Source organism: Macaca mulatta, chromosome 9 (assembly GCF_049350105.2).
Source record: "Macaca mulatta isolate MMU2019108-1 chromosome 9, T2T-MMU8v2.0, whole genome shotgun sequence".
NCBI classification, from domain to species: Eukaryota; Metazoa; Chordata; class Mammalia; order Primates; family Cercopithecidae; genus Macaca; species Macaca mulatta.
In genome coordinates, this window is record NC_133414.1 from 13,891,450 (window position 1) to 13,914,432 (window position 22,983).

The window sequence follows — 22,983 nt, forward strand, 5'->3', positions numbered from 1 at the left end:
GAGGAGAAGGCCACTCCAAATAAGATGAATTGCGGCAGACGGAGGGCCAAATTCTGCATGGAGATCTTGAATATTCCGCAGGCTGTTCAGCCAAAATCTGTCTCTTAGTTTTTCAGTAATGATAGATGACAAAGCCTGGGGTAAAAATAAATCCACTTGCATGTTAGTCGTTTCTGGCTGGTTCAGCGGGAAACAGCATCGTTAACCTTCAGCGGACTGGGGGATGCTGGAGGTCTGGAAGCTGGGGCCTCTTTAGGGGGAATGGCTGGGGAAGGCCGAGGGGCTACAGAGTCACCCTGGGCTAAGTTCCTCCTCACTGTTTTCTTAGTTACTGTGTAAACGTAATTCGGAGAAAGGCTTTTGTCCAGGCTGGTAATTGAAGCAGCTTTCTTAAATCTGTCAGTTTAAGGCCAGCGATCGCGTTAGGTCGGGTCCCTACATCTCATTTCCAGTGCAGTTGTCATCCAGGCACCCCACAGACTGGTTTATGTCCATCTGAGGCGTGAGCAATGGAAAAAGGAGTTGGACCTGGAATGCTGAGGGGCCCTTAGCTTTTGCCCTGTAACATTTTGGATGGGTATTTTCCCTTTACCCCTCCTCCTTTTTCAGAAACACTTGGAGAAGTAGAAAACCCACAGTGGCCCACTAGTGGCAATATCTTAAAAAAAAAATTAAAGAGCTACAAGTCATTCACCTTTATATTGGTCTTTACTTATAGGTCTATAATTTATGTTCTTCTTATTATTTTTTGAGACAGGGTCTCACTCTGTCACCCAGGCTGGAGTGCACTGGTGAGATCTGTCGGCTCACTGCAACCTCTGTTTCCTGGGTTCAAGCAATTCTCCTGCCTCAGCCTCCTAAGTAGCTGGGACTACAGGCACCCGCCACCATGCCCGGCTAATTTTTGTATTTTTAGTAGAGTTGGAGTTTTGCCATGTTGGCCAGGCTGGTCTCAAACTCCTGACCTCAGGTGATCCACGCACCACGGTCTCTCAAAGTGCTGGGATTACAGGTGTGAGCCATTGTGCCCGGCCGGGTCAATAGTTTAAATAAGAAAACTGCTATATGTTTCTGGTGTTAAAGTCCAAAAGTTTGGGTTTAGAAGAGTTAATGTCTACAGTTCCAAGGCATTCATAGGGAATAACATATTGGCAGCATCTTGCTAATTAATAGATTTTCTTCAGCTGGAAAACCCCTGCCAGAAACAAGAATCTTATGATAGTCCAAGATTATTTACATCTAATATAAAATGTGCCCATCTAGTGGAAGTGTTGTGGGTGGATGTGTTTTTAGTAGGATATTTTTTCCTTTGAAACCATTCATTTTATAATCCAGGCAAAGAACAAAGAGCCAGATGTGACAGCTATTAAAAAAAAAAAAAGCATCCTATTAATACCTTATGTTGATCTGCTGTCTTTCTTCTAAGAAGTCCAAAGTGCTTTGCAGATGCTATCTCATCCCTCTCTGATGTTATCACCATCTGAAGAAAGGGCTGGAAAATGCCTGAAGTCAGGGAGTATGTTAGACGTCAGATGAGACCTTGGTTCTTTCATTCTGCACAATGCCTTGCTCTAGTTTGTACTCTATATACAGTGCACCATAGCATCTTGGGACATAGCAAGATGCCTTTCACCTAAGTCATGCTAAAAAAAAAAAAAAAGAAAAAACAAAGAAAAAACAAGAAAACAGAAAATCCCTCTTTTGCACCCACTTAGTTGTTTCACCGTAGCCCTAAGGCAAAAGCCTGAACAAGCAAACAGCTCTCACCAGACTGATTGAGGAAGCCAAATACTTGTTGGTCTGTTTTCTGCATGAGGCTGTCTGCAAAGTCCTTCTGCATGGTGTACCTGCCCACTCACCAGTAACGTGATTCCAGGAAAATTAGATTCCGTGATTCCACGGCTCTACTGAACTGGAGTTAAGATTGGTGAACTCACCCTGACTATCCCTGAGACTAATGCTGGGAGGAATGCCCCCATAGTAGATTGCATTTCAGAATCTTGGCTGATTAGACCATCTTTGGCAAATCCTTTGGACTTGAAGATTTCTTAATGACTAAGGATTGAAATCCATTACTAACATCCGAAGTAGGAAGGGAGGCAACTCTGCAATTTTCTCTTGAGCTATGGGGCTGAATTCCTTCACAGGTTTGCAGAGTTCTACTTTGGCTAAGGCTGTGCCCTGTGGGGATTAGAAAATCAATTCACTACAAGCTGATATGTTTCCTATAGGCGACAGAGCCATTGCTGAAATGGAGGGCAGGGTGTTGCTATGTTTTCAACCCTGATTATTACACTCACTGACGCACTTAACAATAATTTTGGTCCAAAGGAAGGACACCCGAGGCCTTTCACCAATAGATCCTTCCCGTTTTCTCCAACTCCATTGGCTGCTGCCCCTCCAGGCTCACTGCACTGTAACCCTGGTACACGCACCACCACCTCCTGAACACAGAGTTTTAGGTGACGTATTTGTGGGAGTCGTTAGTGCTGTTTGCCAAAGATTTCTGGCTTTCCACCTTCTGGGTATGTGATGGGATTGCACTTCCGTGCCCCTTTGAGTGCAGCTGGCCAACAACTTGTGAGAGGACGTGATGGATATCACTTCCGGGACAGGGCCAATTCAAGTCCTGGATCGAGTTCCTGCCATAGCGACTAGCAGAATTCAAGAGGGCGGCTGCTCTGCCTGCACCTGCCCAACCCATTTTTGATGGCAGTGAGAAACAAATCTTTGGTAGTATAAGCGACTAAGATTTGGTGATTGGAACCAAACCTAGACTATGGTGATGGGTAGACCTTTCTTTGATCTTTATGTCTTTGCACTTGCTTTTTCTTGTGTTTGAAATCCACACCCTCCCTTCTGTGCTTGGCAAATGCTTACTGATCCTTCCAATTTACAAGTAATTTTTTTTTTTTTCTGTGAAGCCTCTTCTGACACCTCCAGGAAGTCGGCCATCTCTAATCTGTGCTTCCCCAAGAATCTCCGTGCAAACCTCCATCATTACCTTAATCGCATTTTATTCTTGCTGTCTACTTACAGGTCTATGTTCCTTTTTCAGATGTTAACATCTTGGGGGCAGATGTTAACATCTTGTGCTTCATTCATTTTTCTGTCCACAGTGTCTACTTCAAGTACAAGCGAAAAAAAGCCTGAGAGAGAAATCAAGGCACTCCAGCAGTTTGGGGGATGCAGGTAAGGTCAGCCCACAGAGTTAGAATTCATAGTCTCAATGACCTCGGATATACCAGCTCGGTAATTTACCACATATTTGAAGATATTTGTTAAAAGATTGGTTTCTCTCCTTGCTATAGCATTATCTGTCTATAGTTCAAATAGTTCAAACTAAACTAAGAACATCTTACAATCAGCCTCCCCTCTCCTAACAATGGCACCTTTTTATAGAAAAAAATTAAAAAAAGAGAGATCTCGGATTTTGGAGAAAACATTCCTGGGCAGTTTTCTTGGGGCCACCTGGTCGTTTAGGTCTGGCTCTGCTTATGTGAGGAAGCACACTTGTTGATTTAATGCCCCAGGTTTTTATAAATGCACTTACACACATCATGACATGCACCTCCCTCAGTTGTTTGAAATATACTATTAAGATGCGATGTAAATTGATAAGATTCTGTTTCAATGTCTGCTGTAGATAAAGTAAAATTCAGTTCAGGGTAGAAAATTAGGGGAGATCCTATTTTTGTTTAGGGCCCATTCCTCACATAAGAGGCAGCATATTTACTGTTGTAGTGTCCTGAATTTTATAAATGCATCTGTGCATATCATGAAATTTGTCTCATTGAGTTGTTAAGAATAGACTCTTAATTCTAATATGAACTGACAAGATTGTGTTTCAATGCGAGTAGTAAAATGTAGGTCTAGGAGAAAGTCTGAACTATTTTCAGGCCTAACGTAGACAGATAGAGGTTAATGTCTTCCACTTAAATATCCAATGGGGTGTGTTCATTTAAAAGTTCCGTGAGGTCTGAGAAAATGAAATGAGAAAAATGATTTGGTTAAGAAAAATATATACATTTGGGGATTTTTAAAAGAAGTCATTTGATTCTCTTATTTTGGTTTTGAACAACACTCCTCTTTCTTCATTAAAAATGATTTGTACAGTCAAGCATGGTGGCTCATGCCTGTAATCCCAGCACTTTGGGAGCTCGAGGTGAGTGGATCGCATGAGATTAGGAGTTCGAGACCAGCCTGGCCAACATGGTGAAAACCTGTCTCTACTAAAAATATAAAAAATTAGCTGGGCGTGGTGGCAGGCGCCTGTAATCCCAGCTACTTGGGAGGCTGAGGCAGGAAGAATCGCTTGAACCCAGTAGGAGGAGGTTGCGGGGACCCAGGCTGGGCCAGGCTGCTTGGGTTTTAATTACTCATGCAGAGTAACCTAGGGTATATTACTTAACTTTTCCAAATCCCACTATAAATGGGACCAATGATATTATCCACCTCATAGGATTAATGTAACGATTAGTAAGTAAAAATGGGCTGGGTGAGGTGGCTCACATCTGTAATCGTAGCACTTTGGGAGGCTGAGGCAGGAGGATTGCTTGAGGCCAGGAGTTTGAAGTTACAGTGAGCTATGATTATGCCACTGATTTTTTTTCACCAATATATGTGACTCATTTTGTTTTCCCTGAGAAAACGGAAGGATTATTTCTTTGGAGATAAGTAGTTTTACTAGGACATGTCTTGATATTAACCATCCATGTATTTGCTGATACATAATGTGTCTCTTCAGTCTGTGGATTTAAGCCTTTATTTCTGGAAGGTTTTCTTGAATAACATCTTTAAATACGTTTTTATTGCATTATTTCAGTTTCTTCATAAGGGATCCCATTTGTGGATAAATTGAGCTTCCTATGTGTTTCATATAATTTTCTAGTTAATCTTGCTCATTCCCATCTTATTTTCACCTCATTCTTGATTTGTGTTCTCTATCCCTTTTGAGTTTTTTTTTTTCAGCAATTCTCCTTTTGCCCTTTTGCCATTTCCAATGTAGTGTTTATATCTATAGTATTTTATTTCTTGCCACTTTTTTTTTTTACTTGCTCTCTCACTGAGGCTGGAGTGTAGTGGCATGTTCATAGCTCACTGCAGCCTTGACTTTCTGGGCTCAAGCAAGCCTCCCAGCTCAGCCTCCCAAGTAGCTGGGACCACAGGCATGTGTCACCACATTTGGCTAATTTTTAAAACGTTTTGTAGGGATGGGGTCTTACTATGTTACCCAGGCTAGTCTTGAACTCTTGGGCTCAAGCAATCTTCCCATCTTGGTCTCTCAAAGTGCTAGGATGACAGGCATGAATGAGCCACTGCACCTGGCTCCTTCTCCTCCTCCTTCTCCTTCTCCTTCTCCTCCTTCTCCTCCTTCTCCTTCTCCTTCTTCTCCTTCTCCTTCTCCTCCTTCTCCTTCTCCTTCTTCTTCTTCTCCTTCTTCTCCTTCTCCTCCTCCTTCTCCTCCTTCTCTTCTCCTTCTTCTCCTTCTTCTCCTTTCTTTCTTCTTCTTCTTCTTCTTCTTCTTCTTCTTCTTCTTCTTCTTCTTCTTCTTCTTCTTCCTCTTCCTCTTCCTCTTCCTCCTCCTCCTCTTCTTCTTCTTCTTGTTCTTCTTCTTCCTCTTCCTCTTCCTCCTCCTCCTCTTCTTCTTCTTCTTGTTCTTCTTTTTTTTTTTTTTTTGAGATTGTCACTCTGTCTGTCACTCCATTGCCTAGGCTGGAATGCAGTGGCATGATCTTGGCTCACTGCAACCTCCACCTCTTGGGATCAAGAGATTCTCCTGCCTCAGCCTCCCTAGTAACTGGGATTACAGGCGTCTGCCACACGCCCTGCTAACTTTTGTATTTTTAGTAGAGACACGGTTTTACCATGTTGGCCAGGCTGGTCTCGAACTCCTGACCTCAGGCCATCTGCCCGCCTCGGACTCCCAAAGTGCTGGGAATACAGGCATGAGCCACCATGCCCGGCCCTTGCTTCTTTCTTGAGCAACTCCAGCTCATGTTCGAATTCCTTCTATTACTTTGCCCTATCTTCCCTGAGCAACTGCATCTTTGCTTTAAATTCAGTATTTTAAGTTAAAATAAATTATCACGTTTGAACACAAATTTTATCTATTCTCTAGCGAAGTTTTTCTTGTGTTGATTCTCCACTGCTTTCCTGTTTCTTTGCCCTTTTTTTCCTTCCTTCTTTCCCTTCTTTTCTTTTCTACTTTGGTTGTGTTTTTTTTTTTTTTTTTTTGAGGCGGAGTCTGGCACTCTTGCCCATACTGGAGTGCAGTGGCCCGATCTCGGCTCACTGCAAGCTCCGCCTCCTGGGTTCACGCCATTCTCCTGCCTCAGCCTCCCGAGTAGCTGGGACTACAGGCGCCCGCCACCTCGCCCGGCTAGTTTTTTTGTATTTTTTTAGTAGAGACGGGGTTTCACCGTGTTAGCCAGGATGGTCTCGATCTCCTGACCTCGTGATCCGCCCGTCTCGGCCTCCCAAAGTGCTGGGATTACAGGCTTGAGTCACCGCGCCCGGCCATTTTTTTTTTTTTTTTTTTTTTTTTTAACAAGGCCTGCATTGCCAGAGCTCCCCTGCCCTTTTTTTTTTTTTTTTTTTTTTTAATTCCTCAATTGGAGGAATTTCATAAAGATTGTGTGCTGGTCCCTCCTTGATTTTTCATCATCTTTGAACTAGATGCGCTCTTGCATGAACAGCTACTTTGAAGAGGTTCATGCTAGGGAGCGGGCCCTGGACATCTAGGCTGGCTGGAATTCTGCTTGGGTCATGCTCAGTTTTCTTATCACCCAGGTCAGAAGATTCCTTTAGTCTTTACCTCTTCCAAAAGAAATCTGAAAACTACAATGCTGAGTTCTTTGTCTTCCTGTTGCCTCATGGACAGACTGCTTTTTGCAAAGGTGGCAGTTTTGTGTGATTCCTTATTTAGTTTTGTGTTTCCTTGGTGTAGATTCTAGTGCACACCATCAACAACTTACATTAACCAGCAGTATATAAGAAATGAGCTCCAGTCACTCTCTACTATTTCTAGGAACTAAGGACACAATTTAAGATGCTAACAGTTTTTACAGCATTTGTGAGAAGAGCCCCACCCACCTCTAACTTAAGAGTGTTGTCAAACAATATACTTAATGGAGAGGATAATGCCCAACTTTTTATTTTATTTTATTTTATTTTATTTTATTTTATTTTATTTTATGAGACGGAGTCTCCCTCTGTCGTCCAGGCTGGAGTGCAGTGGCATGATCTTGGCTTACTGCAACCTCCACCTCCCAGGTTTAGGTGATTCTCGTGCCTCAGCCTCCCGAGTAGCTGGGACTACAGGCATATGCCACCATGCCCGGCTAATTTATTTATTTATTTTTTTGAGATGGAGTCTCACTCTGTCACCAGGTTGGAGTGTAGTGGCGCCATCTCGGCTCATTGCAATCTCTGCCTCCTGGGTTCAAGCGATTCTCCTGCCTTAGCCTCCTGAGTAGCTGGGACTACAGGTGCGTGCCACCACGCCCAGCTTTTTTGTTTTTGAGATGGAGTCTCTCGCTCTGTTGCCCAGGCTGGAGTGCAGTGGCGCGATCTCAGCTCACTGCCAGTTCTGCCTTCTAGGTTCACACCATTCTCCTGTCTCAGCCTCCTGAGTAGCTGGGACTACAGGTGCGGGCCACCATGTCTGGCTAACTTTTTTGTATTATTATTATTATTTTTTAATAGAGACGGGGTTTCACAATGTTAGCCAGGTTAGTCTCGATGTTCTGACCTCATGATCTGCCTGCCTCGGCCTCCCAAAGTGCTGGGATTACAGGCATGAGCCATTGCACCTGGCCATTTTTTTTTTGTATTTTTAGTAGAGACGGGGTTTCACCATGTTGGCCAGGCTGGTCTTGAATTCTTGAGTAGCTGGGATTACGTCTCTACTAAAAACACAAAAAATTAGCCGGGCGTAGTGGCACGCGCCCATAGTCCCAGCTACTCAGGAGGCAGAGGCAGGAGAATTGCTTGAACCCAGGAGGCTGAGGTTGTAGTGAGCCGAGATTGTGCCACTGCACTCCAGCCCGGGTGACAGAGTGAGACTCCGTCTGGACAAAAAAAAAAAGTTTGTGTCTTGGCCAGGTGCAGTGTCTCACCCCTGTAATCCCAGCACTTTAGGAAGTCGAGGTGGGCAGATCACTTGAGGTCGGAAGTTTGAGACCAGCCTGGCCAAAATGGAGAAACCTCACCTCTACTAAAAGTAGAAAAATCAGCCAGTTGTGGTGGTACGTGCCTGTAGTCCCAGCTACTTGGGAGGCTGAGGCAGGAGAATTGCTTGAACCTGGGTGGTGGAGGTTACAGTGAGCTGAGATCGCGCCACTGCACTCCACCCTGGCGACAGAGCAAGACTTTGTCTCAAAAAAAAAAAAAAAACAAAAAACAAAAAACAAAAAAAAGAAAGAAAAAAAAGAAGTGTGCTTTTTCTTGAGGACCTCATCCAACTTAGAATAGCTTGATAATGCCAAATGAACATCATTACAGAAAGTTTGGAAAAGAAATAAAGCGCCCTACAGCAGTTCCACCAGTACAACAAATACCAAACAGCAGTCTTAACTAGATTTCATTTCTCTTTTCTTTTTTTGAACAGAGTCTCACTCTGTTGCCCGGGCTGGCGTGCAGTGGCATGATCTTGGCTCACTGCAACCTCCGCCTACTGGGTTCAAGTGATTCTCCTGCCTCAGCCTCCTGAGTACCTGGGATTACAGGGGTGCACCACCACGCCCGGCTAATTTTTGTAGTTTTAGTAAAGACAGGATTTCACCATGTTGGCCTGGCTGGTCTCAAACTCCTGACCTTAGGTGATCCGTCTGCCTCTGCCTCTCAAAGTGCTGGGATTACAGGTGTGAGCCGCCGTGTCCAGCCTCAATTTCATTTCTTTACCCATTCGACACACATTTTCAGATCAGTCAGTATGGGTGCTGGGAAACAGTGGTGAGAAAGTTAATAGGTGCCTTCCTCTCAAGGAGCTTATAGCCTGCTAAGAAAAATCACGGCCCCAGAGCCACGTGGAACTTCTCCTTTGCTTTCCCTTCATCTTTACTGTTACTGTAAAATTGCCTTCTTTTTTTCTAATGATTATTTTTATGGATTTAGGGGTACAAGTGCAGTTTTGTTACATGGATATATTGCGTAGTGGTGAGGTCTGGGCTTTTAGCTTAACTATCACCGGAATAGGGTACATCGTACCCATTAGTTAATTTCTTATCCCATCCCCTACCCCACTCCTACCCTTCCTAGTCTCCAATGTCATCATTCCACACTGTCTGTCCACATGTACACATTATTTAGCTCCCACTTCCTTCTTTTTTTTTTGAGATGGAGTCTTGCTCTGTCTCCAGGCTGGAGTGCAATGGTGCAATCTTGGCTCACTGCAACCTTCTAGGTTACAGCGATTCTGCTGCCTCAGCCTCCCAAGTAGCTGGGATGACAGGCATGTGCCACCATGCCCAGCTAATTTTTGTTTTTAGCAGTTTCACCATGTTGGCCAGACTGGTCTTGAACTCCTGACCTCAGGTGATCCACTGGCCTAGGCCTCCCAAAGTGCTGGGATTACAGGCGTGAGCCACCACGCCTGGCCTTAGCTCTCACTTCTAAGTGAGAACATGTGGTATTTGACTTTCTGAGTTATTTCACCTAAGATAATGGCCTTCAGTTCCAACCACGTTGCTGCAAGACATGATTTCATTCTTTTTTATGGCCGAGTAGCAGAGAATCAGCGCTTCTTTAGCTGTGGGGATAAAAGCTGAGGAGAATTGTTTCCATGAGCTCTGGAGGCTGTTCCTGAGGCCAGGGAGCAAGGGCAACAAAGGAGAGAACCAGATAGGAAAGGAGGAGAAGGAAACAGAGTGGGAGGAAGGGAAGGAGAAAGAAAGGACAAGAAGATGCTGATGGTGGAGCATGGGATAAGTGTCAGCTGGGATCTTAGTTGACTTATGCCCTGGTTCCCATTGTATGTATTATCTAACCTTTGGTACAAGTAAAATACACGATAGTTTTTCAAATATATTTTTTATTGAAGGGGATGCTGTTTGCCTTGGACCTTGGTAATGTGCCTCAAGTATAAGAGAGGTTCCTTAGTAATTATTCTCACCCATCCCTCTTGGAAATTGGGTTTGTGGATTTATTCTATATCTAACCCGCAAGTAAATCCTCTATTTGCTCTTCTCAGTTTGGAGAACCTTAAGCTAACCGTCTTTGAAAGACGGAAACCAGCATTGAGGTCCTAGGAATGGGGATGCCAGGGTGTCGTCTGACCTCTTTAGGGTCAGGGTAGGGGCTGAGGGAGAGCAGCTGGGCTGCCTCCACTACAGCCAAAGTCAGAACTAGGGAGAAGTTGCTGGATGAAGTTTCCTATTCCGGGAGCATATATATGTATTTTTTCCTTTTACAGTGAAATTGGAACAGTCCTGGGAAAATGGGACAGGTGTCCCCAGTCAAGAGACAGAGCTGTTTACCCAACTACGAGGAGGGGCCCCGAGGGAGGGGAAGTGTTGCTATCTAAAATTTTCCGATCAAGAGGTCGCTCCTGCAGGTTGGGGACCAGGGAACTGGAGCACGTGGGCTGCCCTCTGACAGGTGGACACCAGGAGTGGGGTGGGCAGGCCAAAGTACAGCGGGAGATGGGAGTCCGGAGGGAATTCTCTGGGTTAGTTTTGGCAGTCCATAGGAAAGCAGGTGCCTGCCGCACCACCCGGACACCCTACTAAGCCAGCCGCGGGTGGGCCCCTCCTTTGAGGGGACTGTGGGGCAGACGATCACTTCTTCCCACTGAGTCTCTAGGAGGAGAGGGAGATGCCAGAAGGGGCCAAGCGTGAGCCAGGGCAGCCAGGCCGGCCGGGCCTGCCGGCCGCTCCAGCCCAGCACCAGGGCGCCCGCACGGCCGCCAAACACTCCCGGGAGTTTTGCTAGCAAAGGGACCACGAGGCAGCTGCTGGCGCGTCCTGCGCGTGCCCGCCCAGAGGCTCCCCGGCTTGATCCTCGCGGGTCCGTCCCGAAACTGACGTGAAACCGATTTGGTGCAATGCGAATGAGCTCCCGCCCGCTGCCGCCTCCATCCCAGCCGCCGCCGCCGCCCGTCGCCATAACAACCGGCCCCCACCCGCCCCGCGCCGCGCCCCTCGGGTCCCCCGGGCCACCGGCCACAGCGCGGGAAGGCGCCCCGCCCTCGGCGCCCCGCATCCGGCCGCCGCGCACCCCCGCCCGCCTGGCGCTTCCGAGCCACGCAGAGGCGCCCCCTCCCGCCGGAGACGGGAAAGCCCCGGCGCCCCCAGACTTGACTCGGTTTCCAGCTCCCCGAGGGGCTGGGGCTCTCCCGCGTGCGCCCCGCACCTGCCGGGGGCCCGCACTCGCCCTCGCCGGGGCTCCAGGGGGCACGACGGCCGCGGCCCGGCGCTCCTGGGAGGGGAGCGGGACATCCCCGAAGGCGGCGCGCTGGAGGCGGGGAGCGGCCGGGGCGCACGGGGAGGGCGGGGAGCCCGCGGGAGGGGGAGGAGGGGGAGGAGGGGGAGGAGGCGCGAGGTGGGGGGGAGCGCGGCTGGCGGCAGGGAGGGAGCGGGAGGGAGGCTAAGAAAGTAGCAGAAAGTGAGGCTGGCAGGCGGCGGCAAAGGAGCCGGCGCGCGGCGGCGGCAGGAAGTCTGTGCCCGAGAACAGCAGAAATAAGAGCCAGGGAGGGACCGCGGCGGCGGCGGCGAGAGCGAAAGAGGAAACTGCAGAGGAGGAAGCTGCGCCGCAGCCCGAGCCGCCAGGCATCCCCGCCGCCCCTGCGCCCGCGCCGCGCCCCCGGCGCCCCCTCCCCAGCGCGCCCCCGGCCGCTCCTCCGCGCCGCGCTCGTCGGCCATGGCCCGGGAGAACGGCGAGAGCAGCTCCTCCTGGAAAAAGCAAGCTGAAGATATCAAGAAGATCTTCGAGTTCAAGGAGACCCTCGGAACGTAAGTGGGGACCGGGGAGGCGAGGGTGGAGGTGGCCGCGGCGGGGGCTGCACGGGCAGCTCCAGCTGCCGCCGCCGCCGCCACCACCGCGGCAGGAACCCAGCCTGTCACCGCGTCCTCATTGTCCCGATCTCCGCGCTGCAGAGCCCCCCGAGCGCACCCGACGCGTGGGCCTGCGACCCCCGGGTGGGCGCCGTTCCCGGGAGGGGGAGGGGGCAGCGCCGGGCTGTCAGGGAGCAGCCCACGCGGGCGCGCGACTTCCCACTTCCCCTGCTACCGCCGCCCTCTCCGCTGCCTTCTCCCCACGCGTGACTGTGGGCTGAGCATGGTGGGGATGGCTGTTTACCGGCTGTGTGCGTTTACTCGCCGTGTGCATGGGCGCACCGCGTTGGCGAGACGTGGTCACGAGAAGATCAGCCTCCAGTCATTCCCATTTCTGTCCTTACATCATGTATTCCTGTGGAACTGGCATCTGCACGTACGAGGTGTAGGCAAGACTTTGGGTGGCCACGGGAGGATGGAAGGGAAGGGCTTCGCAGTGCTCAGGGTCACACGTGGGCAGAGCCTCACCTGAGGGTCTGTGCATTTCACGCGGGCTCGGCCGCACGCGCCGGGGAGCGCGTCTCCAAGGGAGGGTCTGTGCGCGTCGCTGCGCGGGCGGTGCTCTCCGGGCTGCATCGAGTCCCATGCTGATGGCTGCGTCTCAAGAAAGCAGAAATAATCCGAAGTCGATGGCAGGAACGCTCCAAGCGTGTGCTGCTCAGCTCAGCTGCTGTTCCCTTTCTGCCCAGGAGTTGGGTCTTGTTTGTTTTGTTTTGGAGTGGCTCAGAATAGGTGGGGAGGCTGATAGTGAAAGAGAATCAGGATCTGCCGAATGAGTCTGAAGTTAAAGTTATTTTCTTCCCTCATACGATCAGTATTTGTTGTGCATCAGTATCGGCCAGTGTATGTGTATTCACGCACAAGTGTGCAGTCTGAAGTGCACATTTTGCAGGGGTTCATGGAGGTGTTGATTAGGCTGGGAAGAGAAAGGAGCTATTTCCTGGGATAAATCAGTGCGTTGTCGGGTGCTCTTTCTTTCCTTCCTCCTTTTTTTTCCGTGTGCTTGTTTTTGTGCTTGGTTTTTTTCCAGCACCACATTACCCAGATTGTCTTCACCTCCAGGCTCGGGGTCTGCTGCTGTTCAGTCATTTCCCCCCATCCCCACGCAGATCTGCAGGAGGTCCCCTGGAGTGAAGTTGTGAGGGTGGCGTTCCCAGCCCTGCTTCTGATTCCCAGGAAGGCGCACGCTGAGGATTAGAGCGGGGTCTCCCTGCTGTGGTTGTTGCCTTTCAGGGAGGGCACCTATTTGCTACCTTTGTTGGAATGAAAACAGAAAAAGATGTAGCTTTTTAATAAATAGGGGTTTGGGGTTGCCTCTCAGTGCAGCCAGGTAAGGGGTTAGTTTGGGTCAAAACTTTTGAAAATTGCCACTGAGGTTTATTTGGGTTTGGGGTTGTGATTCTGAGATGCTCAAGTTACTGAGAGACAAGAAAGCATGGCCTTTGCTTGTCATCCAGGACCCGTGCTGTGGCCGCCGATGAGGGAATGGGAGAGTGTGGGGACCCACCCTGTGTGAATGCCTTCCTGTGCATGGCTTGTTCCCACCCGAGCCCACCCACACTGGCTTCTTGCCTGTAGCCTCGGGGTGACTGATGCCCTGTCCCCTAACTGACTCCTGCAGCTGCACCTCTGCAGTGGCAGGGCTGCTGAGGCTCCGAGCTGTGGCTCCTGCTGGAGCACCGTGTTTGGAGATGACTGCGGGTGGTTTCCACCTTGGGGAAAAATGGGGATTTGCCTTCTGGTGCCAGAGTGCATCTCTGGCAGAACAGCCTCTTGGACTCCAGCCATGTTCGGTGAGCTTTGGGAACAGGTCCCTCTTAGGGTCCCAAAGCATTCCCTTCTGCCTGGGATGGAATTCTTTGCAAAGGAGCTTTCCGCTGTAGCGCCGGCAGGGGACCTAGAAGAATGATAGAGAAACAGTGCGATAATCAAGATGTTTTTACTCGACATAATAATCATGGTAATCATAGATGGTATTCTGAAATGTATACCCAAGATCAGGTCTTATTTTACATGCCTTATGTGTATTAACTTATTTAAATTTCAGAGTAACCTTACGAAGTAGGTATTTACCATTATACCCAATTTGCAGATGAGAAAACTAAGGTGGCAGAGATACTATGTGAGCTGCCACACCTTAGCTAGCTATTAAGTGGCAGAGCTGGTATCTGTGAACAGATAGAGCCACTTTTGATTATCCGTACAGGGTTGACACACTTTGTAGATATTGTAATGGCAAATGTTGAGTAAATAATTTGACTTAACTTTAGTATTTGGAACACGATCTTTAATATTAACGTAAAGAAAACATATTGGGCTGGGCGTGGTGGCTCACACCTGTAATCCCAGAACTTTGGGAGGCTAAGGTGAGCTGATCACTTGAAGTTAGGAGTTTGAGATGAGCCTGGCCAACATGGTGAAACCCTGTCGCTACTAACAATACAAAAATTAGGCGGGTGTGGTGGCGCATGCCTATAATTTCAGCTACTCGGGAGACTGAGGCAGGAGAATCGCTTGAACCTGGGAGGCGGAGGTTTCAGTGAGCCGAGATTACGCCTCTGCCCTCCAGCCTGGGCTACGGAGTGAGACTCGGTCTCAAAAAAAAAAAAAAAAAAAATAAATAAGAAAACATAATGATGGCAATAATGATAGCATAATGTTATCTAAACTTGGAAGCATTTCAGAGCTTTTGGATTGTCATCCTTTTGCCTCTGTGGACTTTCTTTTTTTTTCTTTTTTTTGAGAAGGAGTCTTGCTTCGTTGCCCAGGCTGGAATGCAGTGGCACGACCTCAGCTCACTGCAAGCTCTGCCTCCCGGGTTTACGCTATTCTCCTGCCTCAGCTTCCCGAGTAGCTGGGACTACAGGCACCCGCCACCACGCCCGGCTAATTTTTTTTTGTATTTTTAGTAGAGATGGGGTTACGCCGTATTAGCTAGGATGGTCTCGATCTCCTGACCTCGTGATCCGCCCGCCCCGGCCTCCCACAGTGTTGGGATTACAGGCGTGAGCCACTGCGCCTGGCTGCCTCTGTGTACTTTATAGAAGTGGTCCCCAGTTCGAGATGCCTGCTCCACCCTGGTGACCCTGGCCTGAGTCTTAATGTGGAGTTGACTTCTCCTCCCTTCAGTGTGGATTTTGAGTCTGGTCCCTTCTCTTGTTTTGAATGAAATCTAACACAAATGAAAGGCGTCAACAATTAACCACTGGCATTCATTTCCAAAGTATGCCACAGTTCCAGTCACTTTGTTTGCCCCACTTTCTCCTTTCGTCTTTAAGATACAAAGGCAGGAAAGCCTTGCGAGAAGCAGGGCTGTCAGCTCACAGTGTTCACATGCATTTAAAATGAAGCATTGCAAAGGCTGGAGGAGCACTCACTTTGCCACACTTTGTAATCTGATATCCACTGCCTTATCCAGGTGTCTCACCTCATGGAGCCGAGCATTTACTGTTGGAAGCTAAGGGGTCAAGACAGTCTGTGTGGTTAGAGGGACCTTGCTGGAGAGTGGGGGCCGAATGGGATTGAAAGTTGGCCCAGGAGGGTGGAAAATGAGATTGAGGAAGCAAAGAGCAGCATAAGAGAAAGGACTGGGCTTTCTGGTCTGGCCTGGGTTGTCTGATGCACCTCTGAGTCAGGGCTCAGGGAGAAACCTTTCAACCTGTGTTGCTTCGGTGTAGCCTCCTACCAAAGGGAATCCCAGAACATGATCATATCTCTGAATAAGGTGGTGAGACTTAATTATTGTCTATTAATCGGCATGTTTTCAGACCCTTGGCACACTATGAGAGCAAATAAATGTTATGTAATGGCCAATTAGGAGGGGTACACATTTCTGTTGGTGTATTTGCCAAGGCTGTTCAGGCCATCTCTATCGTAGCTATCTTTCAGTGACTACTGAAGCAAAAAATAAAAAATAAAAAACCCCCTAAAACACTATTCAGAGAAGTATATGGATGGGAGGAAAGCTTCGGTGTGGTGTCTAGGAAACACCCCAGACTCACAGAAGTCACTTCTGCAATTTCCAGGCTGTGAAATGCATGTGAATGGAAAGGCCTGGGTACTTGGCACGTTACAAAATGAGTCTCCTAACAAACCTCTTTTCCCTGGGAGTGCAGAACATGGCATGCCCTAGAAAATGTATCTTCATCTCCACGGGGTATGAATACATGTTTTTCGTATAGGCTGAGCATTTGAAATTGAAGTCATTCCAGTCTGTAGATGGCTGGACAAGGCATCGTGGAGGATTTGAGACTGGGTTTTAGGTCTGGTTCAGCCATGACGGGTTTTGTGGCTTGTAGGCTGCTTGGACATTGACCTACATTACCTTCTCCCTGTCTCAGTTTCTTCATCTATAAAATCAAGGCAGGTTGGGGGTGGGGAACAGGGAACATGAGATAATTTTCTCTTGCTTTCTGGTTTTTTTTTTTTTTTTTTGAGACGGAGTCTTGCTCTGTTGCCAGGATGGAGTGTAGTGGCACGATCTCAGCTCACTGCAACCTCCGCCTCCCGGGTTCAAGTGATTCCCCTGCCTCAGCCTCCCAAGTAGCTGGGATTACAGGCACACGCCACCACACCTGGCTAATTTTTTATATTTTTTAGTAGAGATGGGGTTTCACTGTGTTGACCAAGACGGTCTTGATCTCCTGACCTCGTGATCCGCCTGCCTCGGCCTCCCAAAGTGCTGGGATTACAGACGTGAGCCACCGCGCTCGGCCCATGAGAAAATTTTCAAGTACCCTTGCAACCCTAAGATTTTGTGGGTCCCTGTGTAAGGAGGGCACTTGCTTTTGTTCCCTGGGGGCTTTCCTTGTGTGGCTAGGTGCAGCTCATTTCTGTTTGGAGGAAATTTTTTTTTGTTTTAAAGACAGAACCATGCTCTGTCACCCAGGCTGGTGTGCAGTGGTGTGATCATAGCTCACTGCAGCCTCAAACTCCTGGGCTCAAGTGATTCTCCTTCCTGAACCTCCCGAGTAGCTAGGACTGTAGGTGTGCACCACCACGCCTGGCTAATTTTTTTATTTTTTGTAGAGACAGAGTCTTGCTGTGTTGCCCATCCTGGTCTCAAACTCCTGGCCTTAAGTGATCCTCCCACTTTGGCCTCCCAAAGTGCTGGGATGACAGGCACGTGCCACTGCACTTGGCTCTGGAGGGACATTTTTGTGACTGTACTGGTAGCACAATAAGATCTCAGGACCAGCACCCTGATCCCACTTCGTGTCAATAGCAGTGGGTCTCCTTTTTCATGAAATGAGTGCCTGCTGGGTGCTGCTTTAGGAAGACTATAAATAGAAACTTCCATGGGTCAAGCGCCATCTTTTCCCACTCATCTCATACTACCCTACTTATTCTGAAACTGCCCAATAAATACACCTATTAAGGATACAGATGATTGGTTTGTCTGAAAGTCCAGATGGAAAACAGACTCAAATTTTCTTTTTTGGTATATATGTGTTTATGTGTGTGTGCGCGTGTGTGTGTGTGTGGTGGAGGAGATAACGCATAGACACTCGAGGTGGTTCGTATATTTGACTGGTGGATTTCATAGTCGTTTTCCTGGGGTTACTCAGAATTTGAGAGTCCGTGAGAAGCATTAGGAAGAACATTACTGAGAAAAAAGGAGGGGCGGGAAGCCCCTAGACTTCTCCCCGAGGGTGTCCCCGCTGCAGTCTTCCTTAGATGTTTGGATTCCCCAGTCCTCTTGTTTTAAGGCGTGATATAAATTCAGCCTCTCATACATTTATTTATTTATTTATTTATTTATTTATTTATTTATTTATTTAGTTTTTTGAGGCGGAGTCTCGCTCTGTCGCCCAGGCTGGAGTGCAGTGGCCAGATCTCAGCTCACTGCAAGCTCCGCCTCCCGGGTTCCTGCCATTCTCCTGCCTCAGCCTCCCGAGTAGCTGGGACCACAGGCGCCGCCACCTCGCCCGGCTAATTTTTTGTGTTTTTTTTTTTTTAGTAGAGACGGGGTTTCGCCGTGTTAGCCAGGATGGTCTCGATCTCCTGACCTTGTGATCCGCCCGTCTCGGCCTCCCAAAGTGCTGGGATTACAGGCTTGAGCCACCGCGCCCGGCCCTCTCATACATTTAAAAATATCGGTTGAACACCTGCTATATTCTAGGCACTGAGGAGACGGCAGTGAGCAGACGAGAATGCCTGCTCTCCTGGAGCCACAGAAAATACAAGGAGCAAAGAAGGGAAAGGAACAGCACGTTAGAAGCTGCAGGTTAGGCAGGAACCAAGAGCCACAGGGGATGTGTGGGGTGGGGCGATGGCAGCTTGAGGTGACACTTGAATTCAGATCTGGAAAGAGCCATGGGACTGTCTGAACGTAGACTCTTCCGGTCAAAGGCGGCCACAAGGGCAAGTGCCTGATGTGGGAGCCTGCCTGGAATTTTTTTTTTTTTGAGACAGGGTCTCAATCCGTCACCAGGTCAGAGTGTAGTGGCATAATTATAGCTCACTGCAGCCTCAACTTCCTGGGTTCCAGCGATCCTCCTGCCTTAGCCTCCCGAGTAGCTGGTACGGCAGGTGTGCATCACCACACCTGGCTGATTTTTTTTTATTTTTGTAGAGATAGGATCTTGCCTTGTTGCCCAGGCTGGTCTCTAACTTTTGAGCTCAAGCGATCCTCCCACCTCAGCCTCCCAAAATGCTGGGATTATAGGTGTGAGCCACCACGCCTGGCCATGCCTGGCATTTTTGAGGCCCAGTGGCTTCCAGGAGGCCATGCGGCCAAGGGGGAGGAGTAAGGGGAGCTAAGGTGAGAGAGAGATGGGGGGAGGGTGAGGACAAGGGGGGTGTGGGAGGGCAGGTTGACAGGGGCCTCATAGGCTGCAGTGAAGACTTTGGCTTTAGCTCTAAGAGAAATGGAGAACCTTGGAGGGTTTTGAGCAGAGGAGTGACTTGGTCTGATTTGTGCTTTTAATGATCCCTGGGGTGATTGTGTTGGGAACAGAGGGTTGGGGTTCAAGGGCAGAAGTGGGGAGATCAGTTAGGCTCTTACAGTGATCCAGCTGAGAGGTAATGGTGTTTAGAATTGGGAAGCAGCATGGAGGTGATGAGAAGTGATTGGATTCTGGATGTGTTGTGTTTTTTTTTTTTTTTTTTTTGAGACAGAGTCTCGCCCAGGCTGGAGTCCCAGCTACTAGGGAGGCTGAGGCAGGAGAATGGCATAAACCCGGGAGGTGGAGCTTGTAGTGAGCCGAGATCATGCCACTGCACTCCAGCCTGGGTGACAGAGCGAGACCCCATCTCAAAAAAAAAAAAAATAAAATAAAATAAAGTTAGTCGGGCAGTGGAGTGCAGTGGGCACGATCTTGGCTCACTGCAATCTCTGCCTCCCGGATTCAAGTGATTCTCCTGCCTCAGCCTCCTGAGTAGCGGGGATTACAGGTGTGCACCACCACGCCCAGCTAATTTTTGTATTTTTTTAGTAGAGATGAGGTTTCACCATATTGGCCAGGAAGGTCTCGATCTCCTGACCTCGTGATCCGCCCGCCTCTGCCTCCCAAAGTGCTGGGATTACAGGCGTGAGCCACTGCACCCGGCTGGATTCCGGATGTGTTTTAAAGGTGGACCTGGTAGGAATTGCTGGTAGACTGGATGTGGGGTTTGAGATTCTCCCAGGACTTGAGGTTGGAAGAACAGTTCATTTGGTGGTTTTGTTCGGTTTCACCAAGAATTCTCGGAGCACCTGCTCTGTCTGCCCATTGTGGGTGCCCTTGTGTTGGGAGACTCTGGAAACAGTTTACAGGGGCAGGCTCACAGCCTTGGGCTTCTCAGCTCCCCCGGGGAGGGATTCTGAATTTGAAGATGAAATTCTCGGAGGGACTTCGAGGTACCTCCTCTTTTGTCACAGTAGGAAACGCCTGTGATAGGCTGGAAATGTTAGCAGAGGAAAGAGCTGCTTAATTCTGTGAAAGTGCTGTTTTGTGCCTTTAGAATTATCAATAGGAGGAGCTAAATCAGGCCGGGCGGGGTGGCTCACGCCTGTAATCCCAGCACTTTGGGAGGCTGAGGTGGGTGGATCACCTGAGGTCGGGAGTTCAAGACCAGCTTGACCAACATGGAGAAACCCCGTCTCTACTAATGATACAAAAATTAGCCGGGCGTGATGGCGCATGCCTGTAATCCCAGCTACTCGGGAGACTGAGGCACGAGAATCACTTGAAGCTGGGAGGCGGAGGTTGTGGTGAGCTGAGATTGCGCCATTGCACTCTAGTTTGAGCAACAAGAGCAAAACTCTGTCTCAAAAAAAAAAAAAAAAAAAGAAAAAAGAAAAAAAAAAAGAGCTAGATCACTTTGACAGGTGGGCCTTTAACCTCTAACTGTCCAAGTTGACTTGGGAATTCAAAGCCCAAACGCTTTCAGTGAGAAATATAAAAAATGCGAGAACTCTTACTACTCCTTTTCTTAGACAGGATGTTTTATATTTTGTATTTTTTTTTTTTTTTTTAAACAAGATCTTGCTATGTCTCCCAGGCTGGAATGTAGTGATGTGATCGTAACTCACTGCAGCCTTGAATTTGTGGGTGCACGTGTTCCTCCCACCTCAGCCTCCTGAGTAGCTGCAACTATAGGCCCACACCACTACGCCCGACTAATTTTATTTTAATTTATTTTTATTTTTATTTTTATTTTGAGACAGAGTCTCACTCTGTTGCCCAGGCTGGAGTGCAGTGGCGCCATCTCGGCTCACTGCAAGCTCCACCTCCTGGGTTCACGCCATTCTCCTGCCTCAGCCTCCCTAGTAGCTGGGACTACAGGCGCCCGCCACCACGCCCGGCTAATGTTTTGTATTTTTATTAGAGACGGGGTTTCACTGTGTTAGGCAGGATGGTCTTGATCTATCTGTCTCGGTCCTCCAAAGTGCTGGGATTACAGGCGTGAGCCACTGCGCCCGGCCTAATTTTATTTTTTGTAGAGATGGGGTTGCACCGTGTTGCCCAGACTGGTCTCAAACTCCCGGGCTCAAGCAATCCACCCGCCTCAGTCTTCCTAAGTGCCGGGATTATAGGTGTGAGCCACCATGTCTGGCTTAAAAGTTTTTTTTAATTGAAAAAAGATAACAGGCTGGGTGCTGTAGCTCACGCCTGTAATACCCCAACACTTTGGGAGGCCAAGGTGGGCTGATCTTTTTTTTTTTTTTTGTAGTTAGCTATTTAATGAGGTTCTTAAGACATTTAGAACACCAATTTGTGAGGATAAATTCCATTCGTCAGGGCAAACAGATCGCAGGTAGCCCTGGAGCTGAGGAACAGCTTTGATTTTTGGTAGAATTTGTGAGTCCACAGCTTTCTGATCAATCTTGCGCTGCTCTGTAATCTCGTATTTCTCTTTTTCTGTGTCGAAGATCTCAGCTTCCTGGTGTCTGGGCTTCCGCAGCTGCTGCTGCTTGAAGTAAGCGTCAGTAAGATGTTTTGGGATTTTGACATTGCTGATATCGATTTTGGTTGAGGTGGCAATGACAAATTTCTGGTGTGTTCTTCGTAGAGGAACTCGATTGAGGACCAGAGGTCCAGTCACAAGTAAGCCTCTGTGGAATCCAGTGAGGATGATCAGAATGGCCCCGGGGGTAATGCTGGCTCGCAGTTTTCTCACGTGCTGACTGAAGGTTTTTTGCCGTGGCTCAACAGCTTTCGAGGCACATCTTCAGTAGGATAGTATCTAGGCATTTTGCGAAGTTTAACCACCCGGGTACCGCCGTGCTTGTCACCACCAACTGGTTTTGTAAGAGTTGCAAGAACCTTCTCCTTCTTTTTCTTTTCAACCTTGGATTTAGCAGCTGAGTACTTCCTCTTGTACATGGCCTTTCTGGAATACATGGCAGATCGGGAGTACCTGCCAATTCCTCTGACAAGGACAGGATTGCGCTGCAATGGGGTTTCCCCTTCTTGGGCTTCTTAGCCTTGAGGTGACCCTTTTCCACCTTGCCACCAGCATCAGCCTTCTTGGCTTCGGGTTTCTTCTCTTTAGTATCTGGCTTCTCAACTTTTTCACCCGCCATCTTGCAAGATGGGAAAGAGGTGGGCTGATCATTTGAGGTCAGGATTTCAAGACCAGCCTGGCCAACATGGTGAAACCTTGTCTCTACTGAAAATACAGAAAATTAGCTGGGTGTGGTGCCGTGCACCTGTAGTCCCAGCTACTTGGGAGGCTGAGGCAGGAGAATTGCTTGAACTGGGAGGTGAAGATTTCAGTGAGCCGAGATTGCGCCACTGCACTCCAGCCTGGGTGACAGAGCGGACTCGGTCTCAAAAAAAAAAAAAAAAAAAAAAAGGAAAAAAGGTAAAGATAACCAACTTCAGTGTCCTTATTGATTAGTAACATAAGATCTGGGAAATGGGAGTTTGGGTAGAGTTTGTTCCCAGATAAGCTAATGATGACTGTGTCTCAAGTACAAATTTCTGGTTCAAACTTGGCCACTGAATGGACAGTAACTAGGTTTGGCTGGTGCCAGGTGGACATTTGTGTGCTCTCAGGGGAGGATTTTAGGGGTTAACTTGTGGAGTTTTTCTTTGGCTGGGTCTCTGTAAATCTCTTTAATCTTTCCTTTCCCTGAATAAATCTCCTTAAATCCCCTTCAATCTCTCTCCTCCTGCTTCTCCTCCTCCTCTTTCCTCTGGGAGGGCTTAGGCATTGGTCCAACAGAGAGTTGTCACATTACTGGTCAACTTGCCCACCGGCGGTATGTTTCCTTTTTTAAATTTTTTAATTTAAATTTTATTTATTTATTTATTTTATTTTATTTTATTTTTTTGAGACAGAGTCTCGCTCTGTCGCCCAGGCTGGGGTGCAGTGGCCGGATCTCAGCTCACTGCAAGCTCCGCCTCCCGGGTTTACGCCATTCTCCTGCCTCAGCCTCCCAAGTAGCTGGGACTACAGGCGCCCGCCACCTCGCCCAGCTAGTTTTTTGTATTTTTTTAGT

At 48.4% G+C, this 22,983-nt stretch overlaps 2 protein-coding genes and 1 pseudogene across 3 annotated transcripts in view; 1 reads left to right on the top strand and 2 right to left on the bottom strand.

Annotated features, from left to right (window-relative positions):
* Nucleotides 1-22,983, bottom strand: part of UPF2 (UPF2 regulator of nonsense mediated mRNA decay) — a 484,524-nt gene that overhangs the window by 428,490 nt on the left and 33,051 nt on the right. The gene's annotated exons all lie outside the window — the stretch shown is intronic.
* CAMK1D (calcium/calmodulin dependent protein kinase ID) overlaps nucleotides 11,590-22,983 on the top strand; it is a 489,620-nt gene continuing 478,226 nt past the window's right edge. For both annotated transcript variants that reach the window (XM_028825991.2, XM_028825993.2), the window contains exon 1: nucleotides 11,590-11,951. In XM_028825991.2, coding sequence (XP_028681824.1) covers nucleotides 11,860-11,951 — 92 coding nt within the window. In that variant the 5' untranslated portion in view covers nucleotides 11,590-11,859. The remainder of the gene's footprint in view (nucleotides 11,952-22,983) is intronic.
* On the bottom strand, nucleotides 21,216-22,081 carry LOC694490 (large ribosomal subunit protein eL6 pseudogene; annotated as a pseudogene).